The 21,601-nt window shown below is 42.9% G+C and overlaps 1 protein-coding gene across 4 annotated transcripts in view; it reads left to right on the top strand.

The window, feature by feature from the left end:
* Positions 1–19,309, top strand: part of BAD (BCL2 associated agonist of cell death) — a 54,785-nt gene extending 35,476 nt beyond the window's left edge. Inside the window, exons 1-5 of one of the 4 annotated variants that reach the window (XM_069207912.1) lie at positions 7,016–7,179; positions 7,359–7,391; positions 7,613–7,939; positions 10,483–10,664; positions 17,027–19,309. In XM_069207912.1, the coding sequence (XP_069064013.1) occupies positions 7,762–7,939; positions 10,483–10,664; positions 17,027–17,158 (492 nt within the window). In that variant the 5' untranslated portion in view covers positions 7,016–7,179; positions 7,359–7,391; positions 7,613–7,761 and the 3' untranslated portion in view covers positions 17,159–19,309. Of the gene's footprint in view, positions 1–7,015; positions 7,180–7,207; positions 7,257–7,358; positions 7,392–7,612; positions 7,940–10,482; positions 10,665–17,026 lie in introns of those variants that run through there. The other 3 variants (XM_069207914.1, XM_069207913.1, XM_069207915.1) reach the window with 3 other exon arrangements.
* Positions 19,310–21,601: the final 2,292 nt, after the last annotated feature.

Genomic DNA, 21,601 nt, shown 5'->3' with positions numbered 1-21,601 from the left:
TGAGATAGAAAATGACGTACCCTCCCCCCTAAAACCACTTAAAGGGGAAAAATTAAGTTTAAGTTTACCTGTGGCATCTGCAGATCAAGCACAGATACCTCTGAAGGTGTTTTTGTGGTAATTGCCTCTGGCTTGTCTCTGTCTGGAGGGGTAGAAGGTGTTTTGCGCTTGGGTGGAGTTGTAACCACCTCTCCCTCTGGGTTGGAAGCCTCTTATAGAGCTCTTATAGAGCTGATTATATCTGCGGCCTGTTGCTCGACCTCTATAGCACCCGGCCTTACCACAAAGAGAGCTCTGGAAAAAAAAAATCATAGAGGATTGAGCTTTATCGAGTTTCGAATGTAGCAACATATTTTGCCAAATCAGTCACAAAATGGTCCCCAAACAATTGGCCATTTGCCAATGCACCTGTGTCGGCCGGATCCTTTTTCGCCAATTTAGTATTGATCCTCATGAGAATGGAGTGCCTCCTCTATGAGAAAATGGTGCTGTTCGCATTCCTCAGCATACAAATGGAGTGTTGGGCCCAACCTAAAAAAATATCTGGGTCTACCGGAGTTTGTGATTCTTTTGCCAGGGTTGTAATTTCCAGAATTTCGGTGAGTGGGCCCACCAAATCTAGCACCTTATCATGGCACCCTTTCCAGGCCCTTTCTATACCTTTTTTTATGGTCCCTGGTGGATCTGGCTAGAAATACCTCCATACTGTGGTCCATCTCTGGCGTATCTGCCACTTTACCTTCTAGTGAGGGACGACGGTACTCTGTGAGTAGTTTTGCTCCAACATCTTTCTCAAAGCTCTTGCGGAGTCTCGACTGCACATACTCCGCCACTTCTTTGGATGGGCACCATTCAGTGGACCTGGGATGCATAATGGAATCCGGATCGAAATCCAAAAGGCGGTCTGAGTGCGGGCTCTCAAAATTTGTTTCATGACTGCGTTTCACCAGAGGCGGGGGGAGTCTCCCCCACTAAAATTTGATGAAGCCCTTCATTCTGCATCATCTTGTGTCACATCTAATGGTTGTGATGAAGTAGAGGGGCATGAGTTTCCGGCAAATCCATAGGTGTGGTCTGGCAGTTGCTGAATTTGTGCAAAGTCTTGAGCTCTACGCTCTCTATATCTGAAGGTAAAGTTCGTTAGAGGGTGTCGAAAGGGCCTCAGAGCGGCCGCCAAGGCTCTATTCACCGACTCTTGGACAGTGTTATTAATGGCCCTCACCAATCTGTCCTCGAATTGAATTTCAGTGGGATCATTATATTCATTATATTTCCCATAATCATTTACATACTGTTCTTGTGCATACTCTGCCATCATTGATCAACTTTATTGGCCAGTTATTAATAGGGAATAAGTGAGGGGGGGGTTGTCACAGGAAGGCACGTGCCAGCAGCTTGAGGCTCAAGCCTAAGCACAAAGTAGGGCCCAGGTGATGGATAACCAGGTACTGTGCTGGGGGAGGTGCCTAAACCCCTCAAGCAGTGCTCTGAATGTATTGTGCAGCCTCCTCATACGTATGAAGGAGCAGAGGTAGCGCTTGTGAAATCGAATTCTATGTCAGGACCAGAGGCGAGGATTATGCATATCTTTCTTCGCTCTTTATTTAACAGCAAGTTCAAAGTTCAACAAAACCACAAAAGAACTACAACACACATGAAGCTACGTTCCCGTGGTAACCAATGTCCAATCATCGCTCCTTCCGACTATATGTATAAATATCCCTTGCCGCCGTCATCCACCCTCTTTCTTCACTGCTCCAGTGTCAGTTGTCTTGTTGCCCTTACTGCCTCTTCAGTACTTTTTTGTTATAACGTGATTGTCTGTTGAAGCTGTGCTTGTACACGGCATTGATTTGCTCTTCACTTGCTTGTTGCTAGGGAAGCTCACCGTGTGCAGTAGGCTGTTTTGCCCAAGAGCTGATTTGACGCGCGGTGACGCGTCAGCTTCACAAGAAGGCACTCTTTTGCGCTGCTCGGTTCTACAGCGCGTTTCTAGCGTTTGAGTCGCGGTGAGCACTCAATCGTTATAAATTCAGTGCAAAAGGGTTTTTTTTTAGCCAAGGCTCATATTTAATCCCTCCAACCACCAAAACACCGCTTCGTGGTAGACAGAACACCGCGTTGCGGTATGACCAATTCCCTCTGGGAAACGACGCGCAATCTTTGGAGAGCGTTTTATGGCCGTTTGGTCCCTTATTTTACTGGTTTAGCTACAGGAGCGTGGGGGCGCTACCCTTCCTATTTTGCAGGGTGTTCTTCTGTCATAACTTTCCTCTCGAGTCCCATGATGCAGTCCATTCAGGACCATGATTTATTTCCCCAACATGTCCCCAGGCGAGGGCCCTTCACAGCGCACTCTACCCCCTGGGGTAGATGTTTTGCTCTCTCAGGCTATAGTCCAGGCCCTGGCCCCTATTAAAGAGAGTGTGGCACAGTTGGCAGAACAGGTGTCCAAGGGGACTGGCATGACTTGGGGGACGGGGGTTGGACTAAAGACTAGGAGTGTCACAGCTCACAAGAAATTGTGTAAGCGCGACGCGGGGCAGCTAGAAAGCTTCAAGCGCCTTGCTGATGCCTTTCGTAAGAGTGCACATGCGCCTAAGCGCCCACCCTTCCGGGAGGAATCTCAGCCCAGAGTGACTGGTGAAAAGGTTCACCACATATTGGACCCTGCTGTGAGGTCACCCAAACGGGTCGAAGGGGACTCTGAAGGGGATTCCTCCTCTAAGGAGGAACAGGACTCCAGTCACCCCTTGCACCCTGGGGCCACCACGCCAGATCTGCGATAGGCAGATAACTCTTGTTCGGACATGGTTGGACCCGAGGGCATCTATCATCCTAGATCATCGGTGTGGCGGCCGGAGCGGAAGGTGGCCAAATATGTGTCCAGCAAGATTCAACAACCTCTTGACAACGAGGTTCGGGCCCACCTAAAGGCCGAGTGTCCGTGTCCTACTTTGCCAGGTAAAGTCACAGTGACTCCGGACATAGATCCGAAAATGTGTACCTTTTTGGCAAAGTACACGAAGGCCCCCAAGAAAGATATTGACCGGTCTTGGAGGGCTTGCCAGGACAAGCTGCTAGACGTGTTAGGACCCGTAAACACAAATAATTCAGTTGGCCGAGCGTGCAAGACAGACAGACACCCCCCTGCCGACAGATGTCGTGTCCTTGTGGTCCCAGAGGGCAGTCTGCCTCCTGGGCAACGCTAACTGCGCCATCTCGGCAGAGAGGCGCTGTTCCTTACTTATTAAGATAGACCCCAAACTGGGGGGGAATTATCTAACTCAGAGACATGGGCGGTCGCCCCCAGGAATTTATTTGGCGACCCGTTCATCAAGGAACTGGACAAATTTGTCGCCACTTTTTCGGCGCTGGACAAGGTGCAATCTTCCGTCAAGAAAATCTTCCCTGGGAAGGTTTTTTGGGGGGGGGCAGACGAGTCAGGGGCCGCTCCTCCGGCCACCTCTATCAGCAAAGCCCCAACCCCTATGGCTACAGGAATAATGGATGGTGAGACGGTCGTCAAGGCGCCTTCTTCCCCAATCGGGGCAGAGGGAAAGGCAGAGCAAGCAGGAACGCCCGGGGAGGAGCGAACGCTCCAGGAGGCCCTACTGGTAAGGAGTACCTTTTATTCCCCTCAAATTATCAGAGGGAGATTACATTTATTCGGGCACAAATGGGCACGTATACCTTCCGATGCCTGGGTGTTACAGACAGTGACAGGGTTTCACATAGAGTTCTGGGGAACAGCGGTCCAGGAGTGTCTTACGAGACCCTTGGTTTGTTCAGAAGAGGATTCCGTTCTGATAGACTCAGAAGTTCACGACCTCTCCGGAAGGCGGCCATATGCAAGTCTCTTCTTCACCCCAGGGGTTTTGTGAGAAATCTCTTTTTGGAAGAAAAAAAGGACAAGGGTTTTTGCCTGATTATCAACCTCAGAACATTCAACGATTGGTTGGTCTACAGACACTCCAAAATGGATGGCATTCATATGCTCAGGGATCTCCTGTTACAGGATGCTTACCTGACAGTCCCAATATTTTCCGCAGGTTTCTCATCGCAGGTTTCTACAATTTCTTCGGAGGGAACAGGTGTTTGAGTTCACGTCCCTCCCTTTTGGCCTATCTTCGGCACCGTGGTGTTTCACCAAACTGCTCAATCCAGTGGTGGAATACCTTCGGTCCAGGGCGATTCGCCTAATCATTTACCTCGATGATATCCTCCTCATGGATCAATTCCGGGCCCAACTTCTATCCAATGGGACCACGACTAATGCACTCCTCCAAGATTTGGGGTTTGTGGTCAATCAGCAGAAATTGGATCTCCTGCCCTCGCAGTCGATTACTTTTCTAGGGTTTCTCATAGACTCCCAATCAGCTTCCCTCAGCCTCCCGAACGCGAAGATTTCCAAGATCAAGAAGGAACTGATGAAGGTCATGAGACGCAATAGGATCTCACTCAGACAATTAGCCGGAGTAGTGAGACTTCTCTCATCCTCGATTCAGGCCATTTTTCCAGTCTCGTTTGGTGGATGATGGACCCCACAGGAGCTCAGTCTGCACATCAATTGCCTGGAGCTCCTGGCGGGTTCCTTTGCGGTCAGGTCTCTAACTCAGGACAAAGTCTCCTGTGTTGTTCTTCTGAGGATGGACAATGTGTGCGCAGTGCAGTACATAAATCGCCTAGGGGGCACGCGTTCGAGGGCCCTAGCAGAGTTGGCAAAGGATTTTTGCAATTTTTATCTCCGGCACCAGATTTTGCTGACGCCGGAGTACCTTCCGGGTTCCCAGAACACTCTGGCGGACTGGAACTCTAGGTTTCTGGGGGACTCCAGCAATTGGCAGCTGGATAGAGTCGTTTTTCAGGCACTCATGGAACGCTGGGGTCCGTGTTCGGTGGATCTTTTTGCGTCCAGATAGAACGCCCAATTACCGATATAATTTAGTTGGCACCCGGACCCGGGAGCAGCAGCAGTGGACACGTTCTTGCAGGACTAGGGGAGAGATCAGGGGTATGCGCTCTCCCCCTTTCCTTCTGAAACCGAGGGTGTCGGCCCAGGTATGTCATCAGGGGGTGACAGTGGTACTGATAACCCCACTTTGGAGGTCACAAGTGTGGTTTCCGTCCCTGCTGGAACTCTCTTGCGACTTTCCAGTTCTTCTCTCGGACTCTCCATCAATTCTCCGGGACCCCACAGGGCACTTTCATCCTCTGGTCCTTCAGGGCCACCTCTCTCTGGCGTCTTCGAAGATTTCCGGGCTCGCTGGAAGGACTGCCGACTTTCACAGAACATCGAAAAATTCATTAGACAAGCATGGGCTCCGGGAACATCTAAGCAGTACAAGGAATTGATGGGCTCATTGGTGTTTGGAAAAACATATCGATCCCATGGGGGCCCAAGTTACGGATATCATTAATTTTCTTGCGGAGCTAGCGGAGACTGGTTTATCTTATTGCTCCATAAATTCCTTTAGATCAGCGATTTCGGCGGGTCATCCCCCACTGCAGAATCGGCCGGTGGGAAAGCACCCTTGGCTGTGCAAATTGCTTAAAGGTATCAGAATATCCAGACCTCCGGAACCCAGGTATTCAGAATCATGGGACGTCAGTCAGGTGCTGCATCTCTTATCCTCGTGGCAGGGTAACCGATATCTCTCTAAGAAGGAGTTGTCAGCTAAACTGGCTATATTGCTATGCCTTATATAGCGCAAAAGGGTGTCAGATGTCAGAGCCCTGGATGTCTCTGCACAGGTTTTTTTCCCAGAAGGGGTGACCTTCCCTGTATCCAGGCGGACTAAGTGTAATATCCGGTCAGTAACCTACCCAACTTTCCCTCACGCACCGAAATTGTGCTTGGTAAGATGGCTCAAAACTTATGAAGAGGTGACGGCCGAATTTCGGCCACCTAGAGAACGACAATTGTTGATTTTGCTAAAGAAACCTTTTCAGGCAGTTTCCTCTCCTTCGATAGCTAGGTGGATCAGATGGATTTTGGCAGATCCGGGCATCAATGTGCAAGTTTTTGGGGCACACTCCACTCGGGTGCTATGGCCTCCAAAGCCGTCAACGTAGGTCGCAGGTTGGAAGACATTATGAATGCTGCTGATTGGTCGTCAGAGTCTACCTTAAAAAATATATATTTTTAACCTATTCATGATGCAGCCTCTTTGGTGGTAAGTAAGATTTAAACTTGCATAATCCTCGCCTCCGGTCCTGACATAGAATGAGAAATTTCCTAGCTAGCAAGAAGGAAAGTTTCAATTCTATTAAGGACACGGAGGCGAGGATTATGCATATCTTTCTTCACTCTTTATTTAACAGCAAGTTCAAAGTTAAAAAAAACACGAAAGAACAACACCACCCATGAAGCAACATTCCCATGGTAAAAAGACGACGCGCAAATAACTTTGACCACATGCCTCTCACCGAGCTCAGTGCCTCTGGCGTGTGCCGTGAGAAGCGCAGTTATGTGAAGTTAAAAATTTAATAGATAGCAAATTCGGAGCACATACCAGTTGCATGTTGAGCAGCAAAGAAAAAGGATTTAAGATGACCACAGGAGATTATATATGCTGTTGAGAGACATGATTGGATGAACAGTGTGATGTCACTGAAATACCATGTATTATGTTTTTCATTTTAATGGTTAAAAAAGTTTCATTGGCTGCTGTGTTTCAGCAGTAAAGATAAAGAGAAGCATAATCCGAAGTCTCCGGTCGTGCCATAGAATCGGGTCCGATGGCATGTAAGCATTTCCCCACATGTGCAGCTACGGGAGGGAAAATATATAAGGATTACATTGCTTTTTTCCAGCATAATGGTGTTCAATGTGGCCAAAACATAAAACAAGGGTAGCGCTCTAGTTCTTTCTCAGCGCTGGCGGGTGAGTCAAACATCAAATCCAAGACGATAGGCATTACTAGACGCTGTGCAGGAATCTAGGTCGCTTTGTCGCACTAGTCCGTCCTCTATTTTAGGTAATTCTGTCTAAACCGGAAGTAAGTAGAAAAACAGCCCTCTGGCAGCTCAGAAGGAAATCCCGTCCTGATGCCCTGGTATGTAGCTGCCTGATTGGCTGCCTCTCTTAGAGTTACCTGGGAAACGGTGGGTACAGAGGGCAGTCTGTTGAAATATCGGAGTTTACTGTGAAGGCGAACAAGAGGAATGTGCAGCAGGGTAAGTGAACTAATCCTTTTTCAAATATGGAATGGACGCAGAGTTCGTGTTGGTGTAGAACTAACATCCGTGGAAGGGTAATAAACACCGGTTGTGGGTATAAATGGTAACAGGCTCGATTCAGGCTGGAGATTTCAGACTGTTTAAGCCCGAATTTTTAATAAATGTCTTTATTTTAGGTGTCTCCCGCCTAAAACATCATCTGCTTCAATGTAAGTGAATGGGAAAATTAATTTCCCCCATTTTTTTTTCAAAATCTCCCACTAACCAGCTTCAAAATGTTGTAACGTGATCATGGGTGATACTGATGCTTCCTTCTGTACGCATTTCCAATGGGAAATCTTAATGTTATACTCCGAGCATGTCTATTATCGTCCTTCAGAAGTTGCGCAGAAACGTTTGGTACATATTTTCAATGTTATTTCGCCCTTAGGCGTTCATCTTCAACAAGATTATTCGGTGACCATTCGAGGAGTGTTTTTCGGTGGAGACAGAAACAAACTTGTTGAAAAAATCTAGACACCGACACTCTTCGTGCCTCGTTATCACTTGGCATTTCGTCAGGGAAAGGTCTGCGAGACCATGGCGACTGCATTCCAGCTCGGCGGCGATGACGACTCAGAGGAGAACCCCAGTGTCTTCGGCCCAGGCCCTCAACCAGTGCGAGTGCGTTCAGGCGGCAGGCTGCAGATGGGCAAGCAACACCTCACGGCTCCAGACCTGCATCACCCAAGCACACTTGAGACAACCACCAGCAGCAGTAAGTATCGTTCGACGAATTGGTCCTTTAGCGATAAACCAGGACTGCTTAGGCCTCTGTTTTGAAGGAGTTGTCAGAGCTTCTTTACCTTTACTCTAAAATATGATCCCCCCTCTCACAGACAAACTAATAAAGGCTTCTTTTCCGTGCTTTTGTACTTCATCGTGTTTTTTCCATGAGGCACAGGTTCCAAGATGCATTGTTATTAGACGTTAAAGGAAATGTCCAGTAATGTTCACCTTTTTGTTTGGCAAATCATATAGAATCACATGTTGTGAACCGTCTTCAAAGAAATGTTATTTCTCTTACTGTAGAGGCGGAAGTGTTTGTTTTTTTTAGAACTGCTCGTACTACTGCTGACTTTTACCTTCAATTCATATTAGGGCATTCATTTTGCACGAAAGTATGCTCTGAATTATTTTTCTTTACATACATCTCATAAAGATATGTTGCAATAAAAGCGGGCGTGTCATCTTGTTGATAGTGTGCCCCTTATCTGGTCATCAGTTATTTTCATAAGCCCGGGTTTAACATGTTTTAATGCAGGTCGCTGCCCATCTCCAGACTAAGGTATTCCAATATGATTTCCTTGGTGTTGCAGTTTGAAAGCTATAAAGTTGCACTGTTACTGAAGTTTCTTTTCTAAATAATGTACTTGTGCTCTCATTCAAAGAGTGATGTGTCAGTTGGTTAATGTTGGTTAGAAACAACTTAGGCAACTTTCGTTTGGCTGAAAAGAAACATTCCTAGAAGTTTTGGGTGAGTTCTGAGAAAGTACATTTTTATCTCGCACATCGGAAAGAAAAGCGAGAAAAGAGCATTTCATAAGGTTGTGATGCCACTGTATTGTTTCCTATTTGGTTTGTTTCGAGTGCTGGGACTTTGTCATCCATTGCTCTTATTATGGATGTCTAAGATAATAATGTCCTGTGTATACAGTGCAAACGTAGTCAAAAGGCAACAGAGCGATGTACATGGCCCAAAGCAAGCGTGAGGCTGCACTAATAGGCTAAGTTGGGAATGGTTAATACATTTTGATATAGTGCTTTTCGTAGAAGTGAAGGAATTCACTAAGGAGAACAACATTGGGAGTTTGAACCAAGGCTTTTTAGCATCATCGGGTGTCCCCCTGTTGTCATCGAGAGAGTCAAAGAACATAATTGTGCGCTCATATGTGGACGTCAGCACTCAGGCAGGAAAACCCTAGTGTAAAGAGATTATCGCTAAAGGGGTTCCGGTTGAAAGCCCAGTGGACTCAATACGTTTTTTATTTTTTACTCTTCCTCCGTTAAGAGTAAGCAGTCCGTAAATTCTGCATTCCATAATTATTTCCATTCTGATACAAAGTGATACAAAGGCTTTAACATATCACACTATGTACTATAAGGTTTAATTTCTGAGGCACCCAAGTGAGAAAAGACCATGGAGCAGATTGATTTTTTTTTTTTATTTAATGTTTCAATTTATTTATAACGCAAAAGAGATCTGATCTCTAGTATGGTCATTGATGAATTGGATTTGAAAAGATGGCATCCAGCAACAACCTCTCAAAGAAATGAAGCATGTGTTGTGATGGGTTTATCAATTTTACAGTATGTATGAGCAGCACATTTTAAATACGCTGCAATCCATCTGTGAAACACAGTCTAGGTGTGGGTGACATTTTAATTAAGCTGACAGGGTAGGCATAATTTTGATAACTTTGCATAACAAACTTTAACTAGAATTTCCGAAATTACACTAGATCGTATCATTTAGGTGAAAGATTTTAGTACAAGATGTACAGTTAGGGTAATTTTTGAAAGATGGGAGTATTTCAGGTATAATATGGGCAGCAGTGTTTTGCACGCAAGCTGCAGTTCCTTCAGTTTGTGTCATCAACAAACTTTTTTTTTTTTTTTTTTTAAGCTCAAAACTACAAATCTAAATGCGAGCATTGGTGTTTTGAATGGTCGTGACCAGAAATAACTCAAAATTACATTTTTGAAGGTAATTTTTTATGTGTGAGATACATTTTGCATAACCTTGCTGTATTTACACTTAACTACATCTCACATAATTAAGCACACCCATAATATAGATTGGATGTATGCTGCAAAACCAAGCTGACAAGACACTGCTGAACAGGACATATTCCCAATTTTCAAAGCATTGTCTAACCAGAAGAATAGTATCCCTGCATTAAAAAACAGACCTTCCAATTCCCTAAGTTTTGTCATGGTGAACAAAATCAATACAACAGAAAGTCCATGACCTTTGGCTGGGTAGTCTCTCTCGATTTCCTTATTTCATCTTATATAATGCCAGGCCTATTCAACTTCCAGAAATGGATAAAATAGAAATTATGATGCAGCCTGAAATAAATACACTGCATCTAGCCTCCCAGATTCTCCACGTCCTCGTTTATTGTGCTAAAATGTAATTTCCATAAACTACAGACCTCCTGGCACATGCCTGTCCAAAAAAAAAAACCCAGACTCTACGTAGTGATTGCTGTCTTCTTTGAGGCATTCTGCCATCCTCTTTTCTTCTTCTTTCCACAGCTGAAACAGTGAATGCGAGGGTGCGCTTGGCCTCTGACCCCCCTCCCGCTGACACAGAGATACCAGAGGAGGCTGGGGGTATTAGGACACGATCTCAATCTGCACCACCCAATCTGTGGAAGGCTATGCGCTATGGGCGTGAGCTGCGTAGGATGAGCGACGAGTTTGACATGACTTTCAAGGTGAATAGAAATGTATTTGTGTATGTTATTATTATGAAATGTTCTTGTTATTCATTTAATTCATTCTTTCCTTGTATATCTTTGAAGTTGGCTCTCTTTTCCTCTTGATCCTTTTTCCATGCATTTGTTTTTTCGTATGGATGAAGTTGTTGTTGCCATGCTTGTGGGCTTTCTCATGCTTTGAATCAACACTGCCTTTTTACGGGAAGTTGTTATCTCTTTCTTTCTATGCAGTATTTTATCTCCTGTCGGACACATGCAGTGTTTGTATCTAAAGTGTTTTATATGAGGAGTGTGTGAACAGTGTCTGTTAAGTAGTTAGGATATTATTTGCAGGCAATACCTGGCTTTGTAAAATTATGTGGATGTAATTTATGTGGTATTTTGCTGGCGCTGTTTGAATTGTTTTTTAATATTACATTTTTTATAATTTATGAAATATCCATTAGTTGTTCGTATGAGAAATAACTTAGTAAACCTTTTAAGTTAACAAACGCAAATGATGGACGAATGCAAATCCAATAAAACATTCACCCCCCAGTCACAGATATGGGTTTATCTATCAATTCTTTTTAAGTGAAGCCTACAAGCACTGTCTGTTGAAAAACATATTGTTGGGTTGCCATTTAGGGTCTCTCAGCTTACCCATTGCTGACCATTGGTTTGCTTCCTGTCACTCGTTTTGGTTGCTTCTTATTCAATAGCTTGCCCTGCTCCTCTGGAGCATTTCCAATTTACATGTCCATCCATTGATCACTTTTCTCCCCATTAAGCACTCTGCGAGAGTGCATGTTTTTTCCAGCTCTTACCCTAGTGCTTCTCTTGCCCCCACCACTCCGCTCTCAGTGTTGCTTTCTTATACCCATGTACTTTTTCCTGTACAATATGGTTAAAAAGAATTTTCAAAACAAATAGATCTCATAGGTGAGAGCCATTGGCTTTGCCGCTGCCTGTTTACAATATAGTTGCCTTACTGTTTATTCTGCCATTTGAGCAAACATCTCTCCTGGTCCTGCCCGCTGTTTGTCCCGATTCTAAGGTAATCAAAAGGATTAATTCACCATTGTAGCAATCTCAGTGCTAAAAGTTTTTGTAATGTTTTAAAAGCCTAAGTTTAAAATATCTTTTATCCTCTTAATAGCATTCAGAAATGAGTACTTTGGCAACTCTTCACATTACAGGTGCTACAACGGATTCAGTACACTCCCCGCTCCCGACCCCTCAGATAACTGTGTCAACTACAGAACCTCACAGTCGTGACACAATTTACATTCTAACCCTCATTGTAACTTCCATACTGAGTCTTGGCGAGAGGGGCAGGAGTTTGCAGGTGGGGGGGAGTTGATTGACATGGAGACACAGTGACATACCAGCACAACTGCACAGATGCAGAGCAATACAGATGCACAGTGCATTACACACCATGGCCACGGAGCTAGTACAAACACTGTCACAATCCTTGCCCATACAATTACCAACCACTGTCTAGGGAGCACACACCTTCTTAGAGGATAATATATACAATACACAGTTTGCTATGCAGATGCACAATCCTTTCACATAACGAACAATACAGATCAGTTGGAGCATACTTTATTTTTCATACCCTCCTTCATCACTGGCATGCATCTCCCACCGCAACTCAAGGAGTCACTCCATTCCCAAGTAGCTAATACCCCAATAGAGGCAACTCACTTTCACAGAGGAAGGCCGTCAGTGTTTGCTTTACATTATTAACATCAGGTTGCAGATAGCAGAGCCTGATGATGAGCAGTGCTCAGTCAGATTTATGGGCCAGTATGGGGCACATAAGTAAAGAACTGAAGTATTGAACTCTTAAATAAATCTCAATATTGCTTGAGTATTGGAGTGTGAGAACCAAAAATGCTTTTCAATGGGAGAATATTATAATGAAAAGTTACCATAATGATGAATTCTTTATTTTAATTTTCTCCTATTTCAAAGTGTCTCATTTATAAGTTGCAGGCCTTTTTGATCCCAGTGGACACTGCCTTTTTTTAGGGTCGAGTGCACAAGTTCTTCGTCCCTGTTGTAATCTCTCTTTGGGGTTTTAACCATGCCCATGTCACGCCTGTCACTTTCATTGGTTCCTGGGCTTGCTTTTTAAGAGCCGCTTGATTTCATTCGTGAAATGCATGCATATGTTATGCCCTTTTCGGTGTTTACCCCTCCTCAAGTGCACCGGCCAACTACTGAAAACATACGAGGCTCCATGTTTTCAGCATAGTTTCCGGACTATTTATCTTTTTATTTTCCACGTGGCACAATCGCGTTGAGTTTTACATAGTGTAATCGCACTCGTTTTTTTTATTTTTCAATTTCAGCGTGAGCGCGCTGTGTTTTACATAGCATGCTCATTTTTTTTTCTCCTTTTGTGTGGCAAGAAAAGTCTATTTGTTTAGGAGTTTACAACGCGAATAGCTCTAACTCAAATGCGAGACACGTTGCATTGCAAATGCTTGTTTTTAACTGTAAACTGTCCATTTTAGGTCGGGCGCACAAGCGCTTTCCAACCTATTCTTTTCTGTCTGGGGTGGGGTTTAACCACGCTCATGTCCCACCCATCACTTACACTCCTTTGTATGCTTGCCTAAAATAATCCCTTGATGTCATTGGTAAATATTTTACGTTTGTCCCACGGTGGGGCGACTTGTGTTACCGCCTTGCAGACAGACCCCGTTACATGGAGTATTGCACGATTACCAATATACTTCTGTGTGGGGAGCTATTTCTTTTCTTTTCTTTTGTCCCTCCCCCCCCCCTTCTTGCTCCATGGCGCTCAAAGCCCAGAAAGCACGCTGGTCACATTGATTCCCCCGTTACTTAATCAGAGGCATTTCTTTTGGCTCTCCCCTAAGTACGTTCTCTCTCCAGAAAGAACATCAATTGCCACAGTTATTTTGACATTTTTACATTGCACTCTGATCTGCTTAGTACACGCAACAACAACATAACTTGTATGGGGGAAGCTGTGAACAAGCAAGTCTGGCCCGTTCAGTTCATCATCAGAAATATAGGTGGTCTCACACACATTGTAGTGTCATGCTTTATCATTTGACCACCTATCCCCATTAAAAATCATTGAGACACTCCTGAATATAATGGCTATTTAGTGAGCAAGCGGCTGGGACAGGGACACACCTAGGTCATATTAAGGACTGCCACCTTTGAGGAAAGTGTGACTATAAGGGGCAACCACCATCTCCCTCCTCCCCCTCTCACCCCCTGCCCTCCCCCCCCAGCTCCCAGACCTGGGGCCAATTGCCCTACTATAACAGGGCCTTCCTTTACTGTAATTCCTTTCAGTTAGGCCCAGTGTGCATTTTAACATAATTGCTCACTAAATAGCTTATTTAGCTACCCCCCACTCTTATGAGGGATCGTAGGCCCTGACGAATGCCCCAGACCATTTTGGCTACATGAGAGGGCAGAAACATGTTGGTCATATAACTTTTCAAATGACACCTTGAACCATTATATTCAGGAGTGTTTCACTGATTTTTAGTCTTACCAACAAACCCCGCCATTAAAGTATTAGGATATACCGGTGATTTGCTAGGTAATTTTAGCTTTTTCTTCCCATTCAACTGGACCCCCGCTTTATCCAGCAAGATTGAATTTCAGCACTCCCTCAGAGTTCTTTTAACAACGAGGTTGAGTCCTCCCAGGTGGTACCATCCTACCTGGGTGGGGATAGGTGGTCAAATGATGAAGCATGACACTGTAATGTGTGTGAGACCAACTATTCCGTAAGAGGAACCCCCCTTCTTTATTTAGAACACTGTCACCATTACCATATCCAATGCCGATAACTAGATCACCACGTTCGTGTCCTGATGATGAACTGAAAGGGCCAGACTTGCCTGTTCACAGCTTCCCCCATACACGTTGTGTTGTTGTTGGTTGTCTCAAGGATTTTGTATGGGGACGATACACTCCCTTTTCTTTCTTTGTGTGTAATACTGCTTAGTACACGTTCTTTGCAGCAGGCGCATTAACCCTGTGTGCTACCTTATGATGATTCCAAGCTTCCACTAGACAAAGTACGTTCTCTCTCCAGAAAGAACATTAATCACCAGAGTAATTATGACATTTTTACATTAGATGCACTCTAAACATGACAAATAGAAAAACAGATGTAACAGTGAGCTGAAGGGGATGGAGTTGGCTGGACATGGAATATATAGGCCCCATATAACTTAAAAATTACGTTGCCTCAGTATTTAGTGCTTCAACATTTATATGTAGCAGCTGTGTTACTGCAGAGCGCTTTGAAGCTATTTTCTGCTTTGAAGATGTTTGTATTTTTGGGCCTCCAGGAATAAAGAGTTGTTTGTTTGAGCACAATATTACAACTTTACGGAACTCCTTAAAAAATAGCTTTGAAATTTTTGCACTGCGTCCCCTTCCAAACCCTGTACACGCAGCCAGCCCCAGCTCATGAGCTTTAGCTGCAGTCCGTGATGGAAACAGTCAGATAAGTAAGGTGCTGAAATCCTGGCTTTGGTGTATTTTTACTGTGATACACTACTATTCAAGATGGCATTCCAACTGTAATATTGTAATATACAGCCCTTGGAGTAGTATTCGTAGAGTTGTCCAGCTCCCTAGTTCAAAACGTGATTCCCTCATTCAGTTTGTTTCTGCTTTGCATTCGGGGACTTGTAGTTTTACAAGCTGCGAATACAAAGCAGAAGCCTTCAAGGTGAATAGAAATGTTGTATTTGTGTATGTTAATATTATGAAATTTTATTGTTATTCATTTAATTCATTCTGTCCTAGATGACCTACACACGTTGGAGTTTGTGAAACTTTAGCTGTTTGTGCGTGTATTTATAAAACTAGCCCCAAGGAGAGCATACAGTTGATTATGCTGTACAGTGGTCAGTATTTTATAACTCGTATTTTAGTTCAAGACTGACTAATGATCATTATTATCCTGTGAGATGACTCTCCTCAAGCGTATAAAAAATCATGGGAATTTTGTTCGACTCCCCAGATTGCAGTATTCCATATTATGAACATTTTTCTGCACTTTAAATTTCTCCCATTAAAAAATAATGGTTTTATGTTTGTGTTATACATGTAACGGTGCCACCTATGGTGAAAGTTATGTTCTGTGCCAAAAGTACATATGACACAGTCTTTCAGTCTCCTGTACACTTATATCTCATTCATATGCACACGTTTATACATGCCTAAGGAGCATGCTGTCACTGACACACATGGCAGCCCTGTCATAGAGCCCATAGTCAAAGTATTTTGTTCAATCCATAATATCTGTCTCTAAGGAAAGTCATTTAAGCTGGGCATGGGGGCGTCTGGTAGGAGTGCATGCGTTGCTTAGCCTTTAGTAGCTCACAATGATTTTCACTGATCAGAAGTAGCTCTCACTACAGAAAAGGTTGGAGACCCCTGATCTAGATAACTCAAAATCAGCATCTGGCACATATACCAGGCAAACCAATGTATATCATGCAGATGAGGCCAACAGCAAAGGATATATGCACTGAAGAATGTATCTGTGTGGTGCATGGATACATAACTTCACAACCAACCTCCTTTGTACATATTTTAAGAGACTGTTCCAAAACATATGCCAACTTTTTTTATCCACTTACAGTGACTTACATAGACCTCAAAAAGTGTTTAATACTGCAACACCTGCTGGTAACTTAAATTATCTTTTCTGTGTCAAGTACCCTTGACAAAGATTTCAATTTTTAGAAGTTAGAAATGCTGGCCGTTTGTTCATACTTTGAGATTCAGGAGGGCCCAAGAGCTGGTACTTCGATAAGAATTCTGCACAAAATCCTCAGTACTTATTGTTAAGACGACATTTTCGCCCGGTTGGTTTGAAAATTGCATGAGAATAATTTAAACAGCTTTAAGTACACTGAATACATTTCCTCTTGTATTTGCTATTTTAGCTTTGTTTCAAAGGGGACACATTGTGCTTTTGCTGATTTTCACAGTATGTTTATGGACTCTGAAATGAAAATACCCTTCATATCGGTAAACTACTAATCTGCTTCATCCATACCCCCAGCCGATGAGCTGGAGTTACATATTTTGTATTAGTTGAAGAAATGTAAGTAGTAGGGTCATGTGTAGTGTTTCCTTAATGCTTGCAGAGACTGCATGTAAGTATGCTACATATATTCACTCTGTTTAACTTGTAACACCATATATTTGTTGTTAGGATATTTAAAGCTTATACAGGCAGATTTGGTAATGGGGGTGCTTCCTTTGTAAAATAATGTTTGTTCGTTTTTAAGAAAGGTCTTGTCCCTACCTAACCTCCCATTGCCAATATCTCACTTTCTGATTCTGCTCTCTAGGGTTTACCTCGACCGAAGAGTGCTGGATATGCTGACGAAATAAAGAAAGGGGGTGGCTGGACTGCATTCTTCCGTGAGATATTTGGGCATAACCGACGGAAAGAGGAAGCTGTGAAACCTAAGAAATTCTGATTACGGCAGGAAGCCACTTTGTTCCTTTATCATTATAAATTTACTGCCAGGTGTTAAGGACATAGCAACACCACAGAATCACAATGTGACATTGGGGGTCAATGCTTGATGGATGCCTGTCTTAGATTAGGAAAAGTGAATCCACAAATCTTGTGCCTTGTCCTCAACCAGGAGATCTGAGTTCTAGAATGCCTTCACAATGAATATTGTTTTTGCTCCTACAGTTCCTTGTTTGTGAGGTTAAATGAGGGTTAGAGGTGTGCTTTAGTACTGCAGGCTCCTGAAATGTTGGACATTGTTGATTTTGCAGAAGTGTTATAACCCATGATTGACACTAAACAATTATACTAGCCTTGTGTAACAGTTGCTGCTCCAAAGTACACAGCACTGGAAAGTGCTTCTTTTATAATACTATTTGCTGACATAACATTTGCAGCCTCGCAAATTGAGTTTAAGTAACTGCTCCTTCAATCATGGCTGTTTGGCGTGTTGCTGAAGTAACAAACTATGGGAGAGCTAAGTACTTCTTTTAAAGTGGGTGTTGCGCAGCATGGATTAGATTTAATAGTGCCTTCTGGAGGGAGAGCCAAGGACTGATCTCAAAATGATACTCGTGCAATGTTCTGCTGAATTAGGACCCTGGAATAGAAAGAAAAATGGCTGCTCATGAACACAAGCATGTTCTTCAATGGTGCTAAACGAACAAACTCTGTATGAAAGGGAAGCCATCTTTCTGTTTTGGTGACGCCAGCTGGCACACAGATGTAATCAGAAACAATTTGTAATAGCTGAGGGTCTTCCCTAACAAAGAACAGAGCTGACGTCTGGGATGATGACAGAAAGAATGGAAGTAGACGTGGCCTGAAAAGAAAAAAGTTACACAGGGCAATGTTTTTATCTATATTGATATTTAAAATGTTTTAATTGGGGAGGAAGAGTGGGCAATCTGCTTTTATCTTTATATGACTTGAACCTGTATTTTACATAGCAACACTTATCGTCCAGCTGTGTGTGCTTTGCAAGTGTTCATTAGAAATATCTGTACCCTCTAAGCTGTATAGAACGAAGCAATTGGTTAACACCCCAGCCCTCTTACACACTCTTCTTATTGACAGTTTTGCATGTCAGTAGAGATGAGTGTCCCAAAAAGCAGGGTCGCAGCAAGGAACACCAACAGACACTGACGCTGTGGATCTGCTCACCACAGTACATTTAGCTACAGTCCCACCTCCCCCGCACTACTAGAGTCAAAGACCTTCAGATTTTGACTTGCTTAACTGAGGTGCTAACACACTTAAAACATATTGATATAATCCATGTTTCACCCAGACAATCTGACAAGAGGTGCCTATCGTGGGATTTTCATTGAGAGTTGAGAAGAATGAATTGTAAGTGTGGGGCTCCCAGAAAAACGTCAATGTATCTTTTCTCTAAAATAACCATTTAAGCCTGCCGTGTTTGTGAGTCTACTTTGGTCTTGTCATTTTTTTCACCCCAGCGTAGCAGGTCTTCGCTCGCATTGTGAATCCCCTGCTTTCTTGAAAGTGCACTGTGTGTCAAAATGTGTCAAGGTGGACATTGACAGGCCCCGACTGGATATGCCTTGGAGACAGGGGGCATTTGAGAGCTTTTTTCTACAGTAGCTTCTAGTTCTACTTTTTCTGAGACCGTTTTTATTTTGTTGAAAAATGGCGACAGGAAGTCTGATTGTTCAACGGTAAACTTTGAGCAGTATGATGTAGTAGAAATGGAGGCCCTGATGGATTTGGAAATCAGGATCATTGTCAAGCACTCTGTCAAGTTGTTTGTGAAGATAAACCCCCAAACCTTTCGATGTTGAGGCAGTTAACTAAGAGGTGTATGCCTTTGTTTACTACTCAATAGTATCTCACAGAGTAAGAGGAGTTTCCTGCATTTCTAGAAGAACTGGTCTGCCACAGGAAGCACCCTGGAAATGGCAGGCACTTACGTTCACATGCTGTGGCTTGGTGTTGACATCAAATGTACCGTAAAGATTAAGGAGTGTAATGCCAGGGTGATGCATTTTCAGAATTATATTTTGATGTGCTGCTTATGAAGCAGAACCTGATAGGTTATTTAAATAAGATTCTGAAGGAAATGGGTTTAACAATAAAATTGAAACATGTAAAAGTGTAAAGAGTACTTTATTATACGCATTAACGAAAGCAGATATCAAACTGAAAAAAATCATTGGAGACTGTGTTAATGAGTGCAGATGATAAAGATCAATTAAGACTGACTCTAGAGCTAATAGACTGGTATTTCAAGTTTAAAGGTCAGTTTTTCTGGGGAACATTGTTATGAGGTGATTGTACGAGAAAGGGAAAACATGTTCGGATAATTTTCAGAAACTGAAGAAAGACTGAGGAGTCTACTACTAGTTATTAATGTAATAAGGAGTCTCTTGCTGGCAGATATCAGGCTGGAACATTTTGAGGGCTGTTGCCACTCAAGGACCGATGTTGTGCAGAAATGGTTTCTCATGCATTAAGGGCTTAAATGTTGTGTGAAATAGTCAGATTAATTATGATGTATTTACATGCATCTGTGGTTTGATTCTCTTCAGAATCTCTTTGTAGTTCATGTAATTTAATCATTACTCAGATCAGAACCTGTTGATGTATTTGCTGATGCCAGTGTGTTTGGGTTGTACCTCGTCTAGGTTTAAGAAGTGGGTAATAGATAAGCAGGAAGTACAATCCTAGCATAGGGAGTTGTTGTGCCAGACTGCTTATCCAGGGTTTTAGATACATGGGAAGGGATCAATGAGAACAACCTGGAATGATTATAAAGGGGTAGTTATTTTCACAAATAAATTATACCACACTTGGGAAGAATGGAATATAGCGAGTTAAAGTATTGGGAAAGGATCAGATGAATTTACAGAATGATTGGAAGCTAAAGGTGAGATCATTTCACATTGTTGTAGAGTCGCTATCTGTATTTCGGTTGGGTATAGGTAGTTGTGAGAGGTATATGCACCGCCCGATGCACTAGTACTTTAGTAAGTACAATAATTGTGGTTCGGCATGAGTGAGAAGTGAGGTATATAACACAAGTCTAGAATAAGGGAAAGTTATTGGTGACCAGATTAGGATGAACAGATGAGGAATGTTGTAAATAGTATTTGATTTGCAACGAGAATAAGTGGAGAAACAGATTCATCAGTGTAGTGATTGCTTTTTTCATTTAAAAAAAAAAAAAAAACATTTTGGAGGTAAATATTGTGAGCAAAATATCAACCAAAGAGGAGGCTGGTCTTCTGGTTTTAAAGGAGAGTACACCGAAGGAAATTCTGTTTTGACCATGAATTGAATTTTGTTTCTTCTAAATTAAATAATTTTTTAAGGCGCTTGATACGGCCTGTGCACTTTGTTCTACACCCCCAAGTGCAAACCGATTGTGATGGTGAGGGTGAATGATAGGAAATGTAGAAATGGGCAACTAAGGTTGTGTAATGGAATGAATAGTGAGAGAGTACTTGAAGAATTGGTATGGTCATGTAGCGTGATGGCAGCAGTGTGATAAAGCTTCATCTATTTGATGTAATGAGAAGGTAAACTGCCGGATAAGAAAATGAATCCTTCATGGATGAAAAAGAGTAACTAAGTGTCAAAGTGTAGGAGGTAACTAATACGATTTATAAAATATTAGGTGCAGCGCATTGAAGGCATGAGATTGAAGTTAGGAATATGGTAAAGGTGAAAAGCTCCAAATGTTCACAAAAAGGGTGGACTTAATTCAGACGCTGTAATGAAGTTGAAAATCGAGTTAGCGGTAAACACAACTAGGTGAAAGTTCTTTGCTGTATGTCAATAGTTTGCCTAAAGGCATGGCAAGGTTTTTATAACATGGTTGATGGCACTTTTGGATGTCGAAGGCAGTAATGAGACCGAGGGTGAAAGTCGGAGAGCCAAACAATTAGGAAGTATTCCTAAATTGATTTCAGGAATGGATTATGAATTGTTTTAAGAGGGATCTGCAATATTTTTGCAGTATACTTGCATGTAATTCCAATTGAAGTAGTTTTTGTTCTTGCTGTATGTGAATACATAGAAAGCTTTTGTTAGAGCGTCCCATGCTTCAAACAGTGTACAACTGTTGGAAAATGAGGGAGACAATTCCAGGCCAATAGGTTTTTGTATAGAAAAATATATTTTCTTAGTTTATTTTAAGAACCACAGGTTCAAGATTTACAAACAATACTTTAAATGAAAGGTACTTCACTTAGGAACTTTGAATTAGCAAAATAGCATATACAGTTTTCACACAAATGACATATAGCTATTTTAAAACTAGATACAGTGCAATTTTCAACAGTTCCTGGGGGAGGTAAGTGTTTGTTAGTTTTTGCAGGTAAGTAAACCACCTACGGGGTTCAAAGTTGGGTCAAAGGTAGCCCACCGTTGGGGGTTCAGGGCA

Source organism: Pleurodeles waltl, chromosome 9, assembly GCF_031143425.1.
Source record: "Pleurodeles waltl isolate 20211129_DDA chromosome 9, aPleWal1.hap1.20221129, whole genome shotgun sequence".
Taxonomy (NCBI): domain Eukaryota; kingdom Metazoa; phylum Chordata; class Amphibia; order Caudata; family Salamandridae; genus Pleurodeles; species Pleurodeles waltl.
Note: the sequence above shows the minus strand (reverse complement) of the source record. Positions and strands in the feature narration are given on the sequence as shown.